Source organism: Pituophis catenifer, unplaced genomic scaffold (genome assembly GCF_029215685.1).
Source record: "Pituophis catenifer annectens isolate HBS135680 unplaced genomic scaffold, rPitCat1.0.hap2 SCAF_9, whole genome shotgun sequence".
Lineage (NCBI taxonomy): Eukaryota > Metazoa > Chordata > Lepidosauria > Squamata > Colubridae > Pituophis > Pituophis catenifer.
In genome coordinates, this window is record NW_027256889.1 from 29,733,177 (window position 1) to 29,749,337 (window position 16,161).

At 48.7% G+C, this 16,161-nt stretch overlaps 1 protein-coding gene across 1 annotated transcript; it reads right to left on the reverse strand.

Moving 5' to 3' along the window:
* Positions 1-356: 356 nt before the first annotated feature.
* ZBTB8B (zinc finger and BTB domain containing 8B) lies at positions 357-8,459 on the reverse strand. The gene is made up of 3 exons (XM_070949364.1): positions 7,496-8,459; positions 1,487-1,665; positions 357-659 (listed from the first exon to the last, which is right to left on the reverse strand). The coding sequence occupies exons 1-3, from the start codon at positions 8,442-8,444 to the stop codon at positions 357-359; spliced, it is 1,431 nt and encodes a 476-aa protein (XP_070805465.1). The 5' UTR covers positions 8,445-8,459.
* Between the last annotated feature and the right edge of the window lie 7,702 nt (positions 8,460-16,161).

Sequence of the window (16,161 nt, forward strand, 5' to 3'; positions counted from 1 at the left end):
GTACTTCAAGGAAAAAGTAGCAGCAGGGAGGAAAAAGAGAGGCTGCACCAAGTAAGCAGAGAAGAGGCCAGCTGCAAAAGGCACCCAACCTCTCTCAGAACTGCAGCTGGGAGCCCTGGTGCTCCCACTCTTGAACCCGGAATCCTTTCCAAATAAGTCATGCACAGCAACAACGATTGAAAAAGATGTTTCAGAATGACAAAGTCTATCTATGGTCACCAAAAGAGAATTATTTCTGTTTATATAAAAAGGACCCAAGTTCATGCAATTCTAGGTAACTGTATGGGTCGACCCATCCATAATAAGGAAAAGGGATTCCCAACCGTGCTCCAGCCCCCCCTCCCCCCCCCCCACTGCTACATCAGTGCTTCTTCATGGAGGCCCTGCTTATGGTGGGGATCGGCCTCCTCATCCTCAGGCGGATCGTTTTCATCCCCAGATTCAACGTAGATGGGCCAGTCGTTGTCTGGGTCACTCTTTTCCGGCCCTTCGGAGGAAGGCTCCATGAGGCTGAGGTTGATGGGCACCGAATCCTCATGTGTGGTGGTGACACACGTGCAACTGTCACACAAGCCAAAGCGACGCAAGCCTTGAGTCAGGCTGCTGGTGAACGTCCGCCGGCAGCCTTTGCAGATGATGGGCTTGTTGGACCGATGGACCTGGAGATCCAAACATCACGCAGGATGGTCAACCACAGGTGGCAGTCGTGGTCAGGATGGCCTCTGCACAACTTTGGGTTGTGCACTGATTATACCCATCCTGGACCAACATGCCCATTTCAGATACCCACGCCCTGGTCCCCTCCCGTCTGCACTAGTGTAGTGCCCCCAAAGAGCCTTCAGAAGCTTCAATCAGTGCAGAATGCAACAGCCCAGACAAGCCTGGACTTGCGCATGGTCACCTCGTTTGCGAGAGCCACACTGTCTGCCAATCTGCTTCTGGCCCAGTTAAGATGCTGGTTGTCACTTTTAAAGTCCCGCATGGCCTGGGACCAAGCTGTTTGAAAGATCACCTATAATGTCCCATCTTCCATCCACCCGGCCCACCCAAACAGGAAGGCAGGGCACGTTACGGGATTGTCATCTTTTGGGACCACAAAAAAAGGCCTTCTCGGGGGTGGCCCCTTCCTTATGGAACATCCTTCCCCCAGAAGTATGATTGCCCCCCCTCCCCACTGCATGGAGATGGGGCGATCAAGGGGTTGGTATGATTATGTTGCTGCTGCCTTGGGGGGCAGGGAGAATGGGTTGTGTATGTTAATGTTGTGAGCTGCCCAGGGTCACCCGGGTGTGAGTTGGGCAGCCATATAGATTTGTATAATGAACAAACAACATGGCTGATGCCCCAAACTCTGTGTCTCATCTGTACGGCCCAAGTCATGCCCAGCCCTTTTCCAAAAACCTCCCCGACTTCCACAAGTTGATCACCCGTTGTGATGGGAACACGGCTTCCCTGGATGGGTGGGTGCAGCCGACGTGCCACTTACACTCAAGGCGTGGCTCCGGAGGTGCTCCTGGCGCGTGAAGCGCTTGCCGCAGACTTCGCAGGGGTAGGGCCTCTCTCCGGTGTGGGAGCGGATGTGGCGCTTCAGGATGCCCTTCTGCTTTGCTGTGTAGGGGCAAAACGGGCACTTGTGCAGCTTGATGGGCACCACAAGGACATCACCTTTGGGGGGAGGGAAACAGCATTTGGGACTGTTTCAAAAGGGGGTGCGAGTTTCAAAAGAGGGGATTTAAAAGTAACAGTGCAAACATTTGGGAGAGGAAAGAGCATTCGATTGCTCTCTGCTTGCTACAGGATATAGAACTTAAAATTTTAAAATAATTAAAATTTTATTTAACTAAGCTTTCGTCAGCCATCTGCTGACATCGTCAAAGTATTAAACTACCATTACTCTACCATTACTTTAATACGCTGACGATGTCAGCAGATGGCTGACGAAAACTTAGTTAAATAAAATTTTAATTATTTTAAAATTTTAAGTTCCGGAGCTCGCAGGATGTTGCTTCTTTCTAATATACCTGGAACTCGTATTTTTAGACTAGTTTGTAATATATATCACTTTGGCAACTGGCGCAATGCTACGACCAAGAAATTGGAGGCTGGGGAGAAGGACGCTTCTGAATTCCCGTCACCCTGGCCAGTGGTTTTCCTTGGGAACCCACTGAGGAGTTCTCTACAGGTAGTCCTTGACTTACGATTTTAATGGAGTCCAAAATTTCCGTTGTAAATCGTGACAGTCATAACAGCCAATGCCAATCTGATTTTACAACTATTTTTTGTGGTAGCTATAAAATGAAGGTGGTGTTTTTGCCAGAAACCACTTGTAAAGGCTGGAAAGTGGCATAAAACATTGTAAATCATGATCACATATTTGAGTGTAATATGGCTGTATGCACACACCACTATCAGAACCCCAGAACAGGATTGTAAATGCCTTTTGGGGGTCCATCATAACTTCCCCTTTGCCACATGAAGCCCCGAAATCCAATTCAGCTTCTGCTCTAAGGAGAGGCCAAACATTTTACGCACCAGGCTGGCATCTGCTTTGGCAGGCGGATGCAGGAGAGCACAAGGTCTGACACAGCCATCAGCAAGCTGAGAGTAACAAAACTGGTGGCAAAATAAATCAGGAGCAGATCTGAATAAGAAACTGAGTTTTCAAATCGCAGGAAATGACAGGCATGTGTACTCTGCATGGGTCCCTCCTGGCTGCCTTGTTCTGCCCCCCCCCTGAAAGAAAGTTTTAGGCAGGTTTCAAGAAGGGCAGCAGGAAGGGGAGCATAAGCTAAAAGCACTGGAGAAAAAACGGCAGGAAGTGGAAAAGTAGAGGGGAGCGATAGGATACCTGAAAAGGAGGAGACAGGTTAGCTTCCAAAGGTAGACCAGACAGAAACTCAACCAGAAGACCCTTTATTATAAAGCTACATTAATAGACTTTGAAAGTACATCTCCCCCCCCCGATTCCTTTTACAGCCCCAGAAACTAGGGAGGGTTTCTTCTGAGCCTCTTGCCCACCTCCCCACCCCCACCTCTCATCTGTGGACTCTTATCTGACCGTTCCCTAGGTTGGGTCTCTTGACTGAGACTCCCAAAGTCTTCCCTAAATAACAAGAAGTTAAAAAGAAATGTCTATTTTTGTTTTTCCCAGCTTTTAGGGCATGGAATGATGGCCTTAAGTTACAGGAAGATAAATTCTGCTTGAAAGTTCAAAAAAAACCCCAACCTCATAGGAAAAAGAGAAGTTGGATGGTAGAACCCATGGCCAGGAATTGGCCAGAGTCATGAAATGGAGAGCTATTTAATTTGCTAAATAAGTAAGTAAAAAAATAAACGGATGTCCCTTTCTCTCAAGCAGAGGCTGGGCAGCCACGTGTCAGGAATGCTGTCAGATAGATCCTGCACTGAGCAAGAGGATGGACTTGCTGACTTCAACTCTGGCCCCCTCTATTCTGCCTTCCACCTCTCCAGGTTTGCATCGTTTTGGCCCGCTGCTGCACGCGTAACGCAGGGCTGAGTTCACATGTATTCCCACGTGATTTTGGAATCATTCTGCCCCAGAGCATCTCACAGAAAGCCATTAGTGGCACATGGGCGACCAAAGGTAGCAGCGATACAAAGACGTGCCCCAAATCGCCGGACGTAGCTCCAGGGACAATGCTCCGAAGCCTGCTGGGAATGCTGCTGCTTTTTACGAATTGGCTGGATTCACATTCTGTGATGATGTACAGCAGGGGCCCCCCAACACCTGGGCCGCTACAGGGCCGCAGCCCATTGAGAAGCAGGTCGCTGAAGAGGCAGGCAAGCATGTGAAACTTCATTTGAGCATCTGCAGGATTTAGGTTGCATGCGTGAAAGCATTTCCGCCTGCCAATGAAACCACTGAAGCCACTGATCTGTGGAACCAAAAAGGTTGGGGACCACTGATGTACAGTGTGTATTCTTTTGAGACGTACCGGGTACAAACATTTGAGTACAGGTATTCCTTGACAACCATTTGTTTAGTGACCATTCGAGGTTATAACGGCACTGAAAAAAGTGATTTATGACCATTTTTCACACTTATGACCATTGCAGCATCCCCTTGATCATGGGATCAAATTTTGAATGCTTGGTAACTGGCATATATTTATGAAGCTTGCAGTGTCGCAGGGACCTTTTACGACCTTCTGACGAGCAACTTCAATGGGGAAGGCAGATTCACATAACCACCCTCTTACTAACTTAATTGCAGCAACACAGTTAACAACTGGGGCAAGGAAAGTCATAAAATGAGGCAAACTCCCTTAACAACTGTCTTGCTTAGCAACAGAAATTTTGGGCTCAATTGTGGTCATAAGTCGAGGACTACCGGTAACTTTCAGTTATCCTATATTTTTAATTCCACTTTTCAGTTAGCCTAATATTAGGGTCCCAGCTCTTCTTCTGTGCTTCCCAACACTGGCCACTTCAAGCTGTGTGGGCTTCAACTCCCAAAGCTGCTGGGGGATTCTGGGAGCTGAAGCCCAACTGGCTTAAAATTGATTCAAGGTGGGATACCAAAGCAGGCAGGAGTGGGGGATCTTGCTGCCCTCCCCCAACAACAGGGAAGAGTAAACTGACATCAGGGCAAAGGAAAGCCAAGAGAAGACCTTTCTGTCCCCAGCACCGCTTTCCTCCAGGCAGAGAGAACTACGGGCTTTTTTCTGGGGAGGAAATGTGATGGAAGCCCCAGCAAGCCAGCAGAAAGAGAGAAAGCACAAGAAGAGGTAGCCCACACAGCTGGTCCCTTGGCCTCAAAGGGCCCCTGGCCTCCTAAAAAAAGGACCAGCAGTCGAGTTGGCAATTATTTGTCTATATTTGATTTCTTTGCAATCCATCTCACCTCAAGGTGACTCTGGACACTTACAACATTAAAAGTCAATAAAACCATGAAAAATAAGTATTTCTAATAACAATAAAATTACAATTAAAAAGATGGGGAAGAAGGGAGCAAGATTTTCTCTTAATCCATCCACCTTCAACATGATGCGGGGGGGGGGGGGGCTTCATACAGAAGAACAGGAGGGTAGAAGCAGCAATAATTCCTTGAAGCAGATAAAAGACAGCGACTGAGAGACGCAGTTATGAATCGAGCAGTTTCTTTATCTTGCGAATTTTAAGATGTGTGGACTTCAACTCCCAGAATTCCCCAGCCAGCAGGTCCACATATCTTAAAAGTTCCATAAACATTGGCCTTGAGTTCAGGACTACTTTATATCCATATTTTCACGGTCCTAAAGGCATTGAACAAGTGGGAATGTCAAAATATCTAAGGACCCCCTGATACAGAATAACAGAGTTGGAAGGGACCTTGGAGGTCTTCTATTTCAATCCCCTGCCCATGGCAGGAGACCCTTATTCGATTCTGGACAAACAGCTTGTCCAGTCTCTTCTTGAAAATTCCCAGTGAAGAAGCACTCACAGCTTCTGGTTCCACTGATCGAGTGTTCTGTTAGTTCTAGGTTGGCTCACTCCTTGATAGGTTTCTATCCATTGCTTTTTGTCCTGCCCTCAGGTCTTTGGAGTACAGGCTGACCCCCACTCTTCTCTGTGACAGCCCCTCAAATATTGGAAGACTGCTATCATGCCCCTAGTCCATATTAATGTGCACATCACACATTCTTCTCTAACACTTAGCTATCTTGAGACTTGTGCAAATAAAGGGCAGTTTCCATTAAGCTAAAACCAGCAAAGCCACAGAAGATAAATACATTGATCAGGACTAATTTGATCAACATGATCAAGATTAGATGTGAACTTTAACTGAAAGTCCCTTATAACAGGTATATTTAATCTTTCTTGGATTAATTTCCTTTGGTGTCATTCATGTTTCATGTAGTTTTACAGAACAAATCTTTAAAAAGTACTATGATAAGTCAGTTTGAAATGAAGGAATTAAGCCAATAGACAGACATTCTCAGTCATCCAGGTCATGGTTGTCCCAAAAGTGCTTTTTCAAGGTAAAAAAGCTTCTTGGATGAGAAGTGAAACGTCTTCAAAGAAAAACCAGAAAGCCCAGTTGCCTCTTGGAAAAGCACCTTTGGGAGAATTAAGTCAAGTTTTATTGCCAGTAAATAGTAACTGAAGCTCAGAGGCAAGCACTTCATGGATCAAAGATACAATTTCTGAAATGTTTTTTTTTTTTCTTTAGTTTTGAAAATTGCTGCTTGGTAACTTTTCTGTCTATGCTCAAACGTCCTTTATTCTCTTAGGCTGATGAAAATGCTCCCTTGGAGGCCATGAAAGGAGATTTTCTTAGAAAGAACTATCAACCCCAAATTCTAGTCCATGGTGCATGGACTAATTTAAAATATACAGAGCCCTTTCTAAATTAATTAGATTTCCCCTGATGACTATCCACCGGGTCTGCATTAAAGGACTGCGTTGCCAGCCACCCAGAGTCACTTTGGATAGCGAGATGGGTGGGATATAAATTTAATAAATAAGTAAATAAATCAAACATCGTTCAAAGTCAATATCAAAAAGTACACAACTTCAACATCTAACTCCGATTTGTGTAAGTTACAGAATTCCAGAAGGTGGACATTCCTTCATCAAAAAGGAACGTTTCAACAGCTCAGCTAGACATCATCACTAGGAGGTTTATGGCTGCATCCCAAGGATAGGCAGGGATCAAGTGCTCCTCTCTAAATGCCCGAGCTCTTCAATGCAAGAGCCTTTGAAACAGGTAGAACCACTAAAAGGTATCCTCAACTGTTTGTGCCGTCTGCATTCTCACTGAACAATTGGAAAGCACTTTTAAATCGAAGATTTATCATAACTGGAGAGTGTGGGTTAGGGCAGGTTACAAAGATAGCAGAATGAATGAATGGTTTCATTTTATGACATTTCATTCTCCCTTCATCATAACCTGCCCATCATCTTTGGGAAGGGGCGCAAGGAAAATGAAGCAGAAGGGAGAATCCCAACACTAATACAGGTATCCCCCCCCAATTTACATCCACAACTGGGACCAGAATTTCCATTGTTAAGCAAATCACTGCAGTTGTTAAGTGAATCATGCAAACATTAAGCAAACCTGGCTTCTCCCCTTGACTTTGTCGGAAGCCAGCTGGAAGCTCACAAAGAGCGATCCCACGAGCCCAGGACGCTGCAAGTGCTGTGAACACAGGCCTGTTGCCTAGCACCTGAACACTGATCAAATCAGCGTGGGATTGCTGTGACACTCGTAAGCGTGAGGATTGGTTGCAAGTCATTTTTTTCAGTGCGGTTGTAACTTAAATCATTAAACAAATGGTCGCATGTCAAGGACTACCTTTATTAAATACTTGTTGAATTCTACACCTTCCCAGAAGGTGTAGATTGTGGAATTAAGATTCATTCTTCTTTTGGAGCCCAGCTATTTTAATGCACCTTATTATCTCAATTCCACACAGGAATGGAATAGTGTGAAATCATCGAATCAGAAAACAACCCCCTTGCAGAGAGAGAAGCTGCATCATACTCCGCTTACCTGTGTCCTCTCCATACCAGTCACTGTGAAGGTCCATCATGGAGCTCATGGGCAAGCTGGCATCTTCTGGCCGGCCCTCAAAGCCACGCACAAAAGGGTGGACCATCTCATCTTTCCTTTGGGAGGCGCTGTTGCGCAGCAAGGCTTCGAGAACCTGCTTCATGTGGTAGCTGCTGCATGCCAGATCCATGGCCTGCCCCCCATGAAGCCCCTCTTCAATCTGCTCGATCATCAAGGGAGTGGGGTACTGCTGTAGCCGTTCCCCAACTTCCACCTCGTCCAAATCAAACTCGACCTTTGGCTCGATCACCTTGGGTGCCGAGGAGCTGGTGTCATCCGGAGACTCACGGCCAGCAGGATCCCTGGCCAAGAGGTCCATATGATGATGGCAGCTGCTGCAGTCCCCGCAGGGGGGAGGCCCTTGTGGGCAGTCCGGGACGCCATCCTTGTCCTGCAGAGAGGAAGCGGAGGCTGAGCATTGGGACTTGGCACTGCAGGATGGGCCTTGGCAGGCAGAGCTGGTGGAGCTCCCACTGTCCGCCTGGTAGAAGGCAGCTTCTCGCTCGATCTTCCTGCAGATGTCCAACGATGACCGGATGTACGTCTTGCAGAAGTTGACCACATCAGTCATCTGCAAGTAGCTGGCGGCGGACATGACCTCAATCACATTTTCCCCACAAAGATCCAGCTTACCTGAATAAAGGAAGTCCAGGATAATGGAGAAGGCCTCCGAGGTCACAATGTCCAGGGAAGCTGTGCTATGCCGGCCACTGTCCTGAATGTAGTGGATCAACAAAGCTCGGAAGTAGCCGCTGTTGGCAAAGAGAATATTCTTGTGGGCCTTGAAAATCCTTCCTTCCACTATGATGCTGCAGTCACAAAAGAAGTCCCGCTTCCGCTGCTCATTCAGCTCGCTCAGGAGTTTGGCGTAGTACGACTGCATCTCCATGGCTCTCCAGCTTGGAGCGGTCAGCGGGCCCTGAAAGGAAAAGGAGGACCAAGCGAGGTCACACAGCTCCAGGGTACGGAGACAAGCCGAGGCCATCTCCAGCATGCATCTGAACTTTATTTATTTATTTATTATTTATTTATTATTGAATTTCTATACCGCCCTTCTCCCTGAGGACTCAGGGTGGTGTACAGCCAGAATTAAAAAACATGCAGTACAAATATTAAAAAACACTTAAAAGATATATAAATTTGGCCCTATTAAAACTCACTACCAATTAAAACATTTAAAACATTTAAAACATTTAAAAATTTCTTCTTAAGCCAGCCCGGCTTGCTTGAAAAAATGGGTTTTAAGGGCACGACGGAAGGCACTGAGGTCTTGGATTCTCCTTATCTCTGGGGGCAGCTGATTCCAGAGGGTAGGTGCCCCCACAGAGAAGGCCCTCTCCCTGGGGGTCACCAGCCTGCACTGTTTGGCTGATGGCACCCCGAGGAGGCCCTCTCTGTGTGAGCGCACGGGTCGATGGGAGGTCGTGGGTAGCAGCAGGCGGTCTCGAAGATAGCTAGGCCCTATGCCATGGAGCGCTTTAAAGGTGATGACCAAAGGTGATGAAGCGCACCCGGAAGACCACTGGGAGCCAGTGCAGCTCGCGCAGGAGCGGTGTTACATGGGAGCGCCATGCTGCTCCCACCACTACCCGCGCTGCTGCGTTCTGGACCAGCTGGAGCCTCCGGGTGCTCCTCAAGGGGAGCCCCATGTAGAGAGCGTTGCAGTAGTCAAGGCGAGAGGTGACGAGGGCATGAGTGACTGTGCACAGGGAATCCCGATCAAGAAAGCGCCGCAACTGGCGAATCAGGCGAACCTGACAAAAGGTCCTCCTGGTTACAGCCGTCAGATGTTCCTCCAAGGACAGCTGCGTATCCAGGAGGACTCCCAGATTGCGAGCCCTCTCTGTGGGGGCCAACGACTCGCCCCCAATAGTCAGTGATGGAGTCAACTGACTATATCGGGATGCCGGGAGCCACAGCCACTCAGTCTTGGAAGGGTTGAGCTTGAGCCTGTTCCTCCCCATCCAGATCCGCACAGCCTCCAGGCACTGGGACATCACTTCAAGGGCATCGTTGGGGTGGCCTAGGGTGGAGATGTACAGCTGGGTGTCATCAGCGTACTGGTGGTATCTCACCCCAAAGCCACGGATGATCTCACCCAGTGGCTTCACATAAATGTTGAACAGAAGGGGCGAGAGGACCGATCCCTGCGGCACTCCACAAATGAGAGGCCTCGAGGTCGACCTCTGCCCCCCTGCCAACACAAACTGCGACCGGTCGGAGAGAAAGGAGGAGAACCACCGTAACACGGTGCCTCCCACCCCCAACTCTTCCAGCCGGTGCAGCATGATACCATGGTCGATGGTATCAAAAGCCGCTGAGAGATCTAACAGGACCAGAACAGAGGAGCAACCCCTGTCCCAAGCCCTCCAGAGATCATCAACCAACGCGACCAATGCCGTTTCCGTGCTGTGCCCAGACCTGAAACCCGACTGGAACGGATCTAGATGTTTCCTCCAGGAATTGCGGAAACTGTCGCGCAACCACACTCTCAACAACCTTCACCATAAAGCAAAGGTTGGAGACAGGACGGTAGTTGGCCAATATTGCCAGATCCAGGGACGGCTTCTTGAGGAGAGGCCTCACCACCGCCTCTTTCAAGGCAGCAGGGAAGTAACCCTCACTCAACGAAGCGTTGATAACACCCTGGAGCCAGCCTCGTGTAACCTCCCGGGAAGCCAGTACCAGCCAGGCGGGACATGGGTCCAGTAAACATGTGGCCGCACTAAGTCTCCCCAAAATCCTGTCCACATCATCGGGAGTCACAGCGTCAAACTCCTCCCAGATAACATTCTCAAGACTATTCCTCGTCACCCTGCCCTGATCTACCCAGTCAGAGTCCAAATCCCCCCGGATCTGAGCGATTTTGTCATACAGGTATTGTCCGAAATCCTCCGCCCTGCCTTCCAAGGGATCCTCCCGCACTCCTGGATGGAGCCCCCTCTTGGAGGGCTTCAAAGGGCTGTGGATGGAGAAGCTGCAGTGGGAATCTTACGTCATGAGTCTTTTTCCTCTCTCAGTTCTGTACTCTATCTAGCCCAGGGTTTCTCAGCTTTGGACTTTTTAAGATGCGTGGACTTCAATTCCCAGAATACCCAAGCATCAAGTGCTAGCTGTGGAATTTTGGGAGCTGAGGTGAGGTTGAGAAACACTAATCTGGTTTATCACACCTGGATGGCCCTGGCATCAAGTTAACTTAGGAGTTCCCAGTGAGCTGCACCCAAACTTTGGCTTATTTCTGAGTAACCCAATGACTGGATGCAGAAACTTCCAGAGTTTTGGGGCAGGGAGGCAAGCAGGAACAAGAATGCCACTCCCCCTCCCTCTGCTTCCACTTGCCTTCTCCTTCTGCTCCTATGGGGTACCCTGCAAAGTGATTCTTTTCCTAGACCAAGTGGGAGACTTTGCAGGTCACACACACACATACACACACACACACACACACACACACACACACACACCAAAAGCCTCCACGGGGACCTGTCAGTTCTAGGAACAAACACTTCCAATATTGCCAGAAAGGAAAACACACACTAACATCTGGAGCCTGGCAATCCCATCCTTGCCTCTGCTGTTATCCTTGTAAGATTTTCCCAGCCATTTTCACTTTCAGAACATCCCTCCCTCTCTCCAAGCAGCTGCAGGCAGGCTCTTTCTCCTCCAACTGGATTCCTTTTCCTAACTAAGGCAACCGCCAGGATTTTCCACTTTTCTTTGTTTGCAACTACATGAACTGTACCAGATTAAAGGGGCTTGAGCCTCAACATCTGAGGGCACCCGTTTTGCAGGAAAGGAAGGCAAGGCAATTCAGCCTCCCTTCTGGCCTCGGCCTTTGTAAGGGCACTCCTTGCTGTAATATTATAGCCACCCAGATAATGGTTTCCTCCTCCAGGTTAGAAGTCCTTGAGTTCCTTCTGCCTGGAGTTGGAAGCAACAACTGTGATGGGACCAGGGGAGCCCCACAGATCCTACTCCTCCTTCCCCTCAAAGGGCAGACTTGGTGAGTCAGTCACAAACACACAAAACAGGATGGCAGATGCTTATCCCGATCCCTTTCTGGGAATGAGCCATTCAGAACTTCCCATTCATTTGTCTTAGCGGCACCAGATGAGTGAGATACTCAGCATAGCAGATTTACAGTCAGGGCTAAATCACAAAGTTCAGAGGAATTAAGTTCCTGTGAAGCAGCAGCAGGCTTCAACCATTGTCTAACAAACCAGGATTTCTTCAATAAACCTGCATAAGTCCCACCGACCCAAGCCCAGCCCAGCGGGCTCCTTAGTGCTCTCGGAGCTTTATTGAAACCCAAGCACCGCATCAGTCCGAGGCTCCGCAGTGGATCGCAGCCTCTGCTCTGCCCGGGGCTGATCATCCGCGAACTAACCCACGGGAGGCGTGGGGGGGGGGGAAGGCAGCCAGGAGACCCGCCAGCCCGGCCTGCAACGAGGCGGCCAGGAGCGCGGCGGGGCCGAAGCCAAAGAGGCGCTGGCCTCCCTCCGCACCCATCCAAGGCGCCCCTCGCGGACCTGCCGAAATACGGACGGGCCCCGCCCGCCGCCTTCCTTCGGGAGGGTCCTCGAGGTCTTCTAGTCCAAGCCCACCCGCTGCACGAGACCCTCCGCCGTCCCAGCGATGCAGCGCCCGCAAGGTCGGCTTGGAAGTGGGCTCACCCGCCCCGGCAGCCTCCGGAGAGAGGGCGGGAGCCTCACCTGCCTCGCCTCGCCCGCCGCGGCTCCTGCCTGCCCCGCTCCCCCCAGGCGGCCACGCGCGCGCGCGCTCAGAGCCACCGGCAGGGGCCCCGGCAGCCAGCCCGCTCGCAGGGGCCGCCCACCCTGCTCGGCGCCAATCGCCAACGGAGCCCCCGGCTTCTTCGGGGCTGCCGGGACTTGCAGTCTCCTCGGCCGGGGCTGGAGGGGGAGTCGAGTCGGCAGAAGAGAGCCAGCCGGGCGTCCCCGCCTTCAGTGGACTTCAAGGCATCAGTGGCTGGGGAACTCTGGGAATTGAAGTCCACGTATCTTCGAAGTGGCTGAAGTTCAGGAACAGCGGCCTCAACCCTGGACGCTTCTTGCACCGGCCTGAGACGCGGCTCCTTTTGCACACTAGGCTGTAGGAATTAAAGCTTGTAATGCTGGATGGGGAATCCCGGGATTTGAAGTCCTCCCATTTTAAAGCTGCCGAGGTTGAGAAACACTGACCTAGGGGGTCTAAGTAGGACCTGTGGGGAAGTTATTTTGGGTGGCTCTAAGTAAGACGGTTGTTAAGTGAGTCATGCACGATTTTACAACCTTTTTATAGCCATAGTTAAGTGAAATGCTACAGTTCTTAAGGGAATCATCATGTAGCCTTTACCATTTCAGACAATTGACTCTCCAATCTCTTCTTAAAAACCTCCAGTGATGGAGCACCCACGATTTCTGGAAGCAAGCCGTTACACTGATTAGTCAGGAAATTTCTACTTAGTTTTAGGTTGGATCATCTTCCACTCATCATCATCATCATCATCATTATCATTATTATTATTATTATTATTATTATTATTATTATTATTATTATTATTACAATTATTATTGGATTTATATGCTGCCCTTTCTCCACAAGGACTCAGGGTGGCTCACAGCAATAAACAACAAGTCCAATTAAAATTCAACAATAAAAACTAAAATTCCCATTAAAACCCCATTCAGTCCAGGCCAGCTTGGCGAAACAGCCATGTTTTAAGGTCACGGTGGAAGGAGCAAAGGTTGGGGACTACCCGGAGCTCCAAGGGGAGCTGATTCCAGAGGGTAGGTGCGCCCACAGAGAAGGCTCGCTCCCTAGGGGCTGTCAGCCGACATTGTTTGACCAACAGGACCCCAAGTAGGCCCTCTCTGTGTGAGTGCACCGGCCAATGGGGAGCTGTTGCTGGCAGCAAGTGATCCATCAAATACCCCGGGCCTAGGCCATGTAGGGCTTTATAGGTAATCGCCAGCACCTTGAACCTCACCCGGTGGGCAACCGGTAGCCAATGCAGGTCACACAGGAGGGGTGTGACATGGGAGCATCAGGACACTCCCATCACTACCCGCGCAGCCGCATTCTGCACCAGCTGAAGCCTCTGAGTGGTTTTCAAGGGCAGCCCCATGTAGAGAGCGTTGCAATAGTCGATCCGGGAGATGACGAGTGCATGGGTGACCGTGCGTAGGGCATCTCGGTCTAGGTAGGGGTGCAACTGGCACACCAGACGAATCTAGGCAAATGCCCCCCTGGTCACGGTCGTGACATGGTCTTCTAAAGTCAACCGTGCATCCAGGAGGATGCCTAAGTTGCGCACCCTATCCACAGGAGGCAACACCTCTCCCCCTATGACCAAAGATGGAATATTCCCTTGGAACATTACTTTTTGTCCTGCCTTCTGGTGCTTTGGAGGATAGATTGACCCAGGGGTGAAATCAGGGGTGAAATCTAAATTTTTTTGTTACTGGTTCTGTGGGCGTGGCTTAATTAATGGGCATGACTTGGTGGCAAGGTGACTGGGTGGGCGTGGCCAAGTCAATGTTATTTCTTTGCCCTTTTTTAATCTACAAAACACAACACAATACAACTGGCTCACCCACAATGTAAAAGCAGCTGTGCTAGACCCAAAATGGCCCCTGCAACAAGCAGGAACCTCATACAGCCACAAAAAACCCAAAAAACCAACTTTCACACTTTACACACACAAAATTCCACATACAGCTTTGTGAGATTTTTTGTGTTTGTGTAGTTAGAGTGAAACACTACAGAAACACACTAAATCTCAGAAAGCTGCACAAATATTATGTTATTTTAATTTATTTTTATTTTTATATAAAAGCAGCTAAATTTAAAACTTCCTAAACTTTAAATGGCTAGGTCTAAAAAAAGAACAACTAAAAAAACCCCAATTAACTATTTTTTTTAAAGCTCCCAAAGGGGAAAAAAACCTTACCCAATAGAACAGGGGTCTCCAACCTTGGCAACTTTAAGACTTGTGGACTTCAACTCCCATAATTCCTCAGCCAGCTTTGCTGGGAGTTGAAGTCCACAAGTCTAGGCAGGAAGGCAGGCAGGCAGAAAGAGCTGCTCACCGATGAGCTTGATTGCAGGCAGGGAGATTCAGTTGCTTGCTGATGCATGGATTGCAATTGTCATGCGATCAGCAGCTAAGGTAAGCAAGCTGGAGGCTGGGAGAAGGGGGGAGAGAAAAAAAGAAACTTTTTTTCTTTTACATGCTCTGGCGATCCAAGCTGAGTTGCCTGATTAGCAGGCAACTCAGCTGGGATCGTCAAGAGCTTGGCTGGTCAGAGCCATTTAAAAGGAAAAAAAGGCTCTGATGATCGCGGGGCTCAGCTCGGCATGGGGGGGCGGGGGCAGGGATTTTTGCTATCAGTTCTCCGAACTGCCGCCGCCATCGCTACCTACTCACCCGAGCTGGTCCAAACCGGGAGCATTTCACCCCATGTGAAAATGCTCCCTGTTCGGACCGGATCGCCTGATCTGGTAGCGATGGTGGCGGGTGGTTCGGAGAACCGGTAGCAAAAATCCTTACATGCCTCCCCCCCACCATGCCCAGCTGAGCCCCACGATTATCAGAGGCTTTTTTTTAAACTTTTAAAAGCATTTTTTCTACAACCTCTTCCGACGAAAAAATGCTTTTAAAATTAAAAAAAAAAAAGCCTCTGATGATCGCACGGCTCAGCTGGGATCGTCAGAGGCTTTTCAAAGCATTTTTTTCTGCAACCTCTTGGCCAAAGAGGTGGTAAAACAAATGCTTTGAAAAGTCTCTGATGATCCCAGCTGAGTTGCCTGATTGGCAGAGGCTTTTCAAAGCATTAGAAAAAATGCTTTGAAAAGTTAAAAAAAAAGAAAGTTGGCCATGCCCACCCAGTCACATTACCCCCACACACACGAAGCCACGCCCACAGAACCGGTAGTAACAAATTTTACATTTCACCCCTGGACTGACCCCCTCTTTTCTCTGGCAGCCCCTCAAACATTGGAACATGGCTATCATGTCTCTCCTTCGTCCTTCTAGAGTAGACATACTCAATTCCTTCAACGTTCTTCATGTTTTAGCCTCCAGTCCCCTAATCATCTTTGTTGCTCTTCTCTGCACTCTCTCCACATCTTTTTATATCATATAATCTGAAACTGGATGCAATATTCCAAGTGTGTTCTTACTAAGTTTTTCTAAAGTGGTATTAACATCTGAAGTTATCTTGATTCTATCCCTGATAATGCTGTCTAGGACTGTGCTGGTTTCTTTGGCAGTTGAAGCACACTGCTGACTCATATTTAAGTGAGTGTCCACTAGGACTCCAAGATCCCTCTTGCAGTTAGTACTATTGAGCCAAGTTTCACCTAATTTGTACCTGTACATTTGCTTTTTCTTCCCTGTTAAACCTTACTTTTCTCTAGATTTAATTATTTAATTTCATTTTGTTAGATATGGCCCAGTGTTTAAGTCTGTCAAGATCCTTCTGTATCTTGAACCTATCTTCTATTCTATGTTGGCTATTCCTGTTTAGTGTCATCTGCAAATTTGATGAGTTCCCCATCTATCCCTTCACCTAAATCATTGATGAAGATATTGAAGAATACTGCACCAT

Excerpts from the sequence above, each read along its gene's own strand:
- ZBTB8B (XM_070949364.1), bottom strand. The coding sequence starts at position 8,444 with ATGGAGATGCAGTCGTACTACGCCAAACTCCTGAGCGAGCTGAATGAG. Across the intron at positions 1,666-7,495 it reads CTGGTATGGAGAGGACACAG|GTGATGTCCTTGTGGTGCCC; the intron begins GTAAGCGGAGTA and ends CTCCCCCCAAAG. Across the intron at positions 660-1,486 it reads TCCGGAGCCACGCCTTGAGT|GTCCATCGGTCCAACAAGCC; the intron begins GTAAGTGGCACG and ends TTGGATCTCCAG.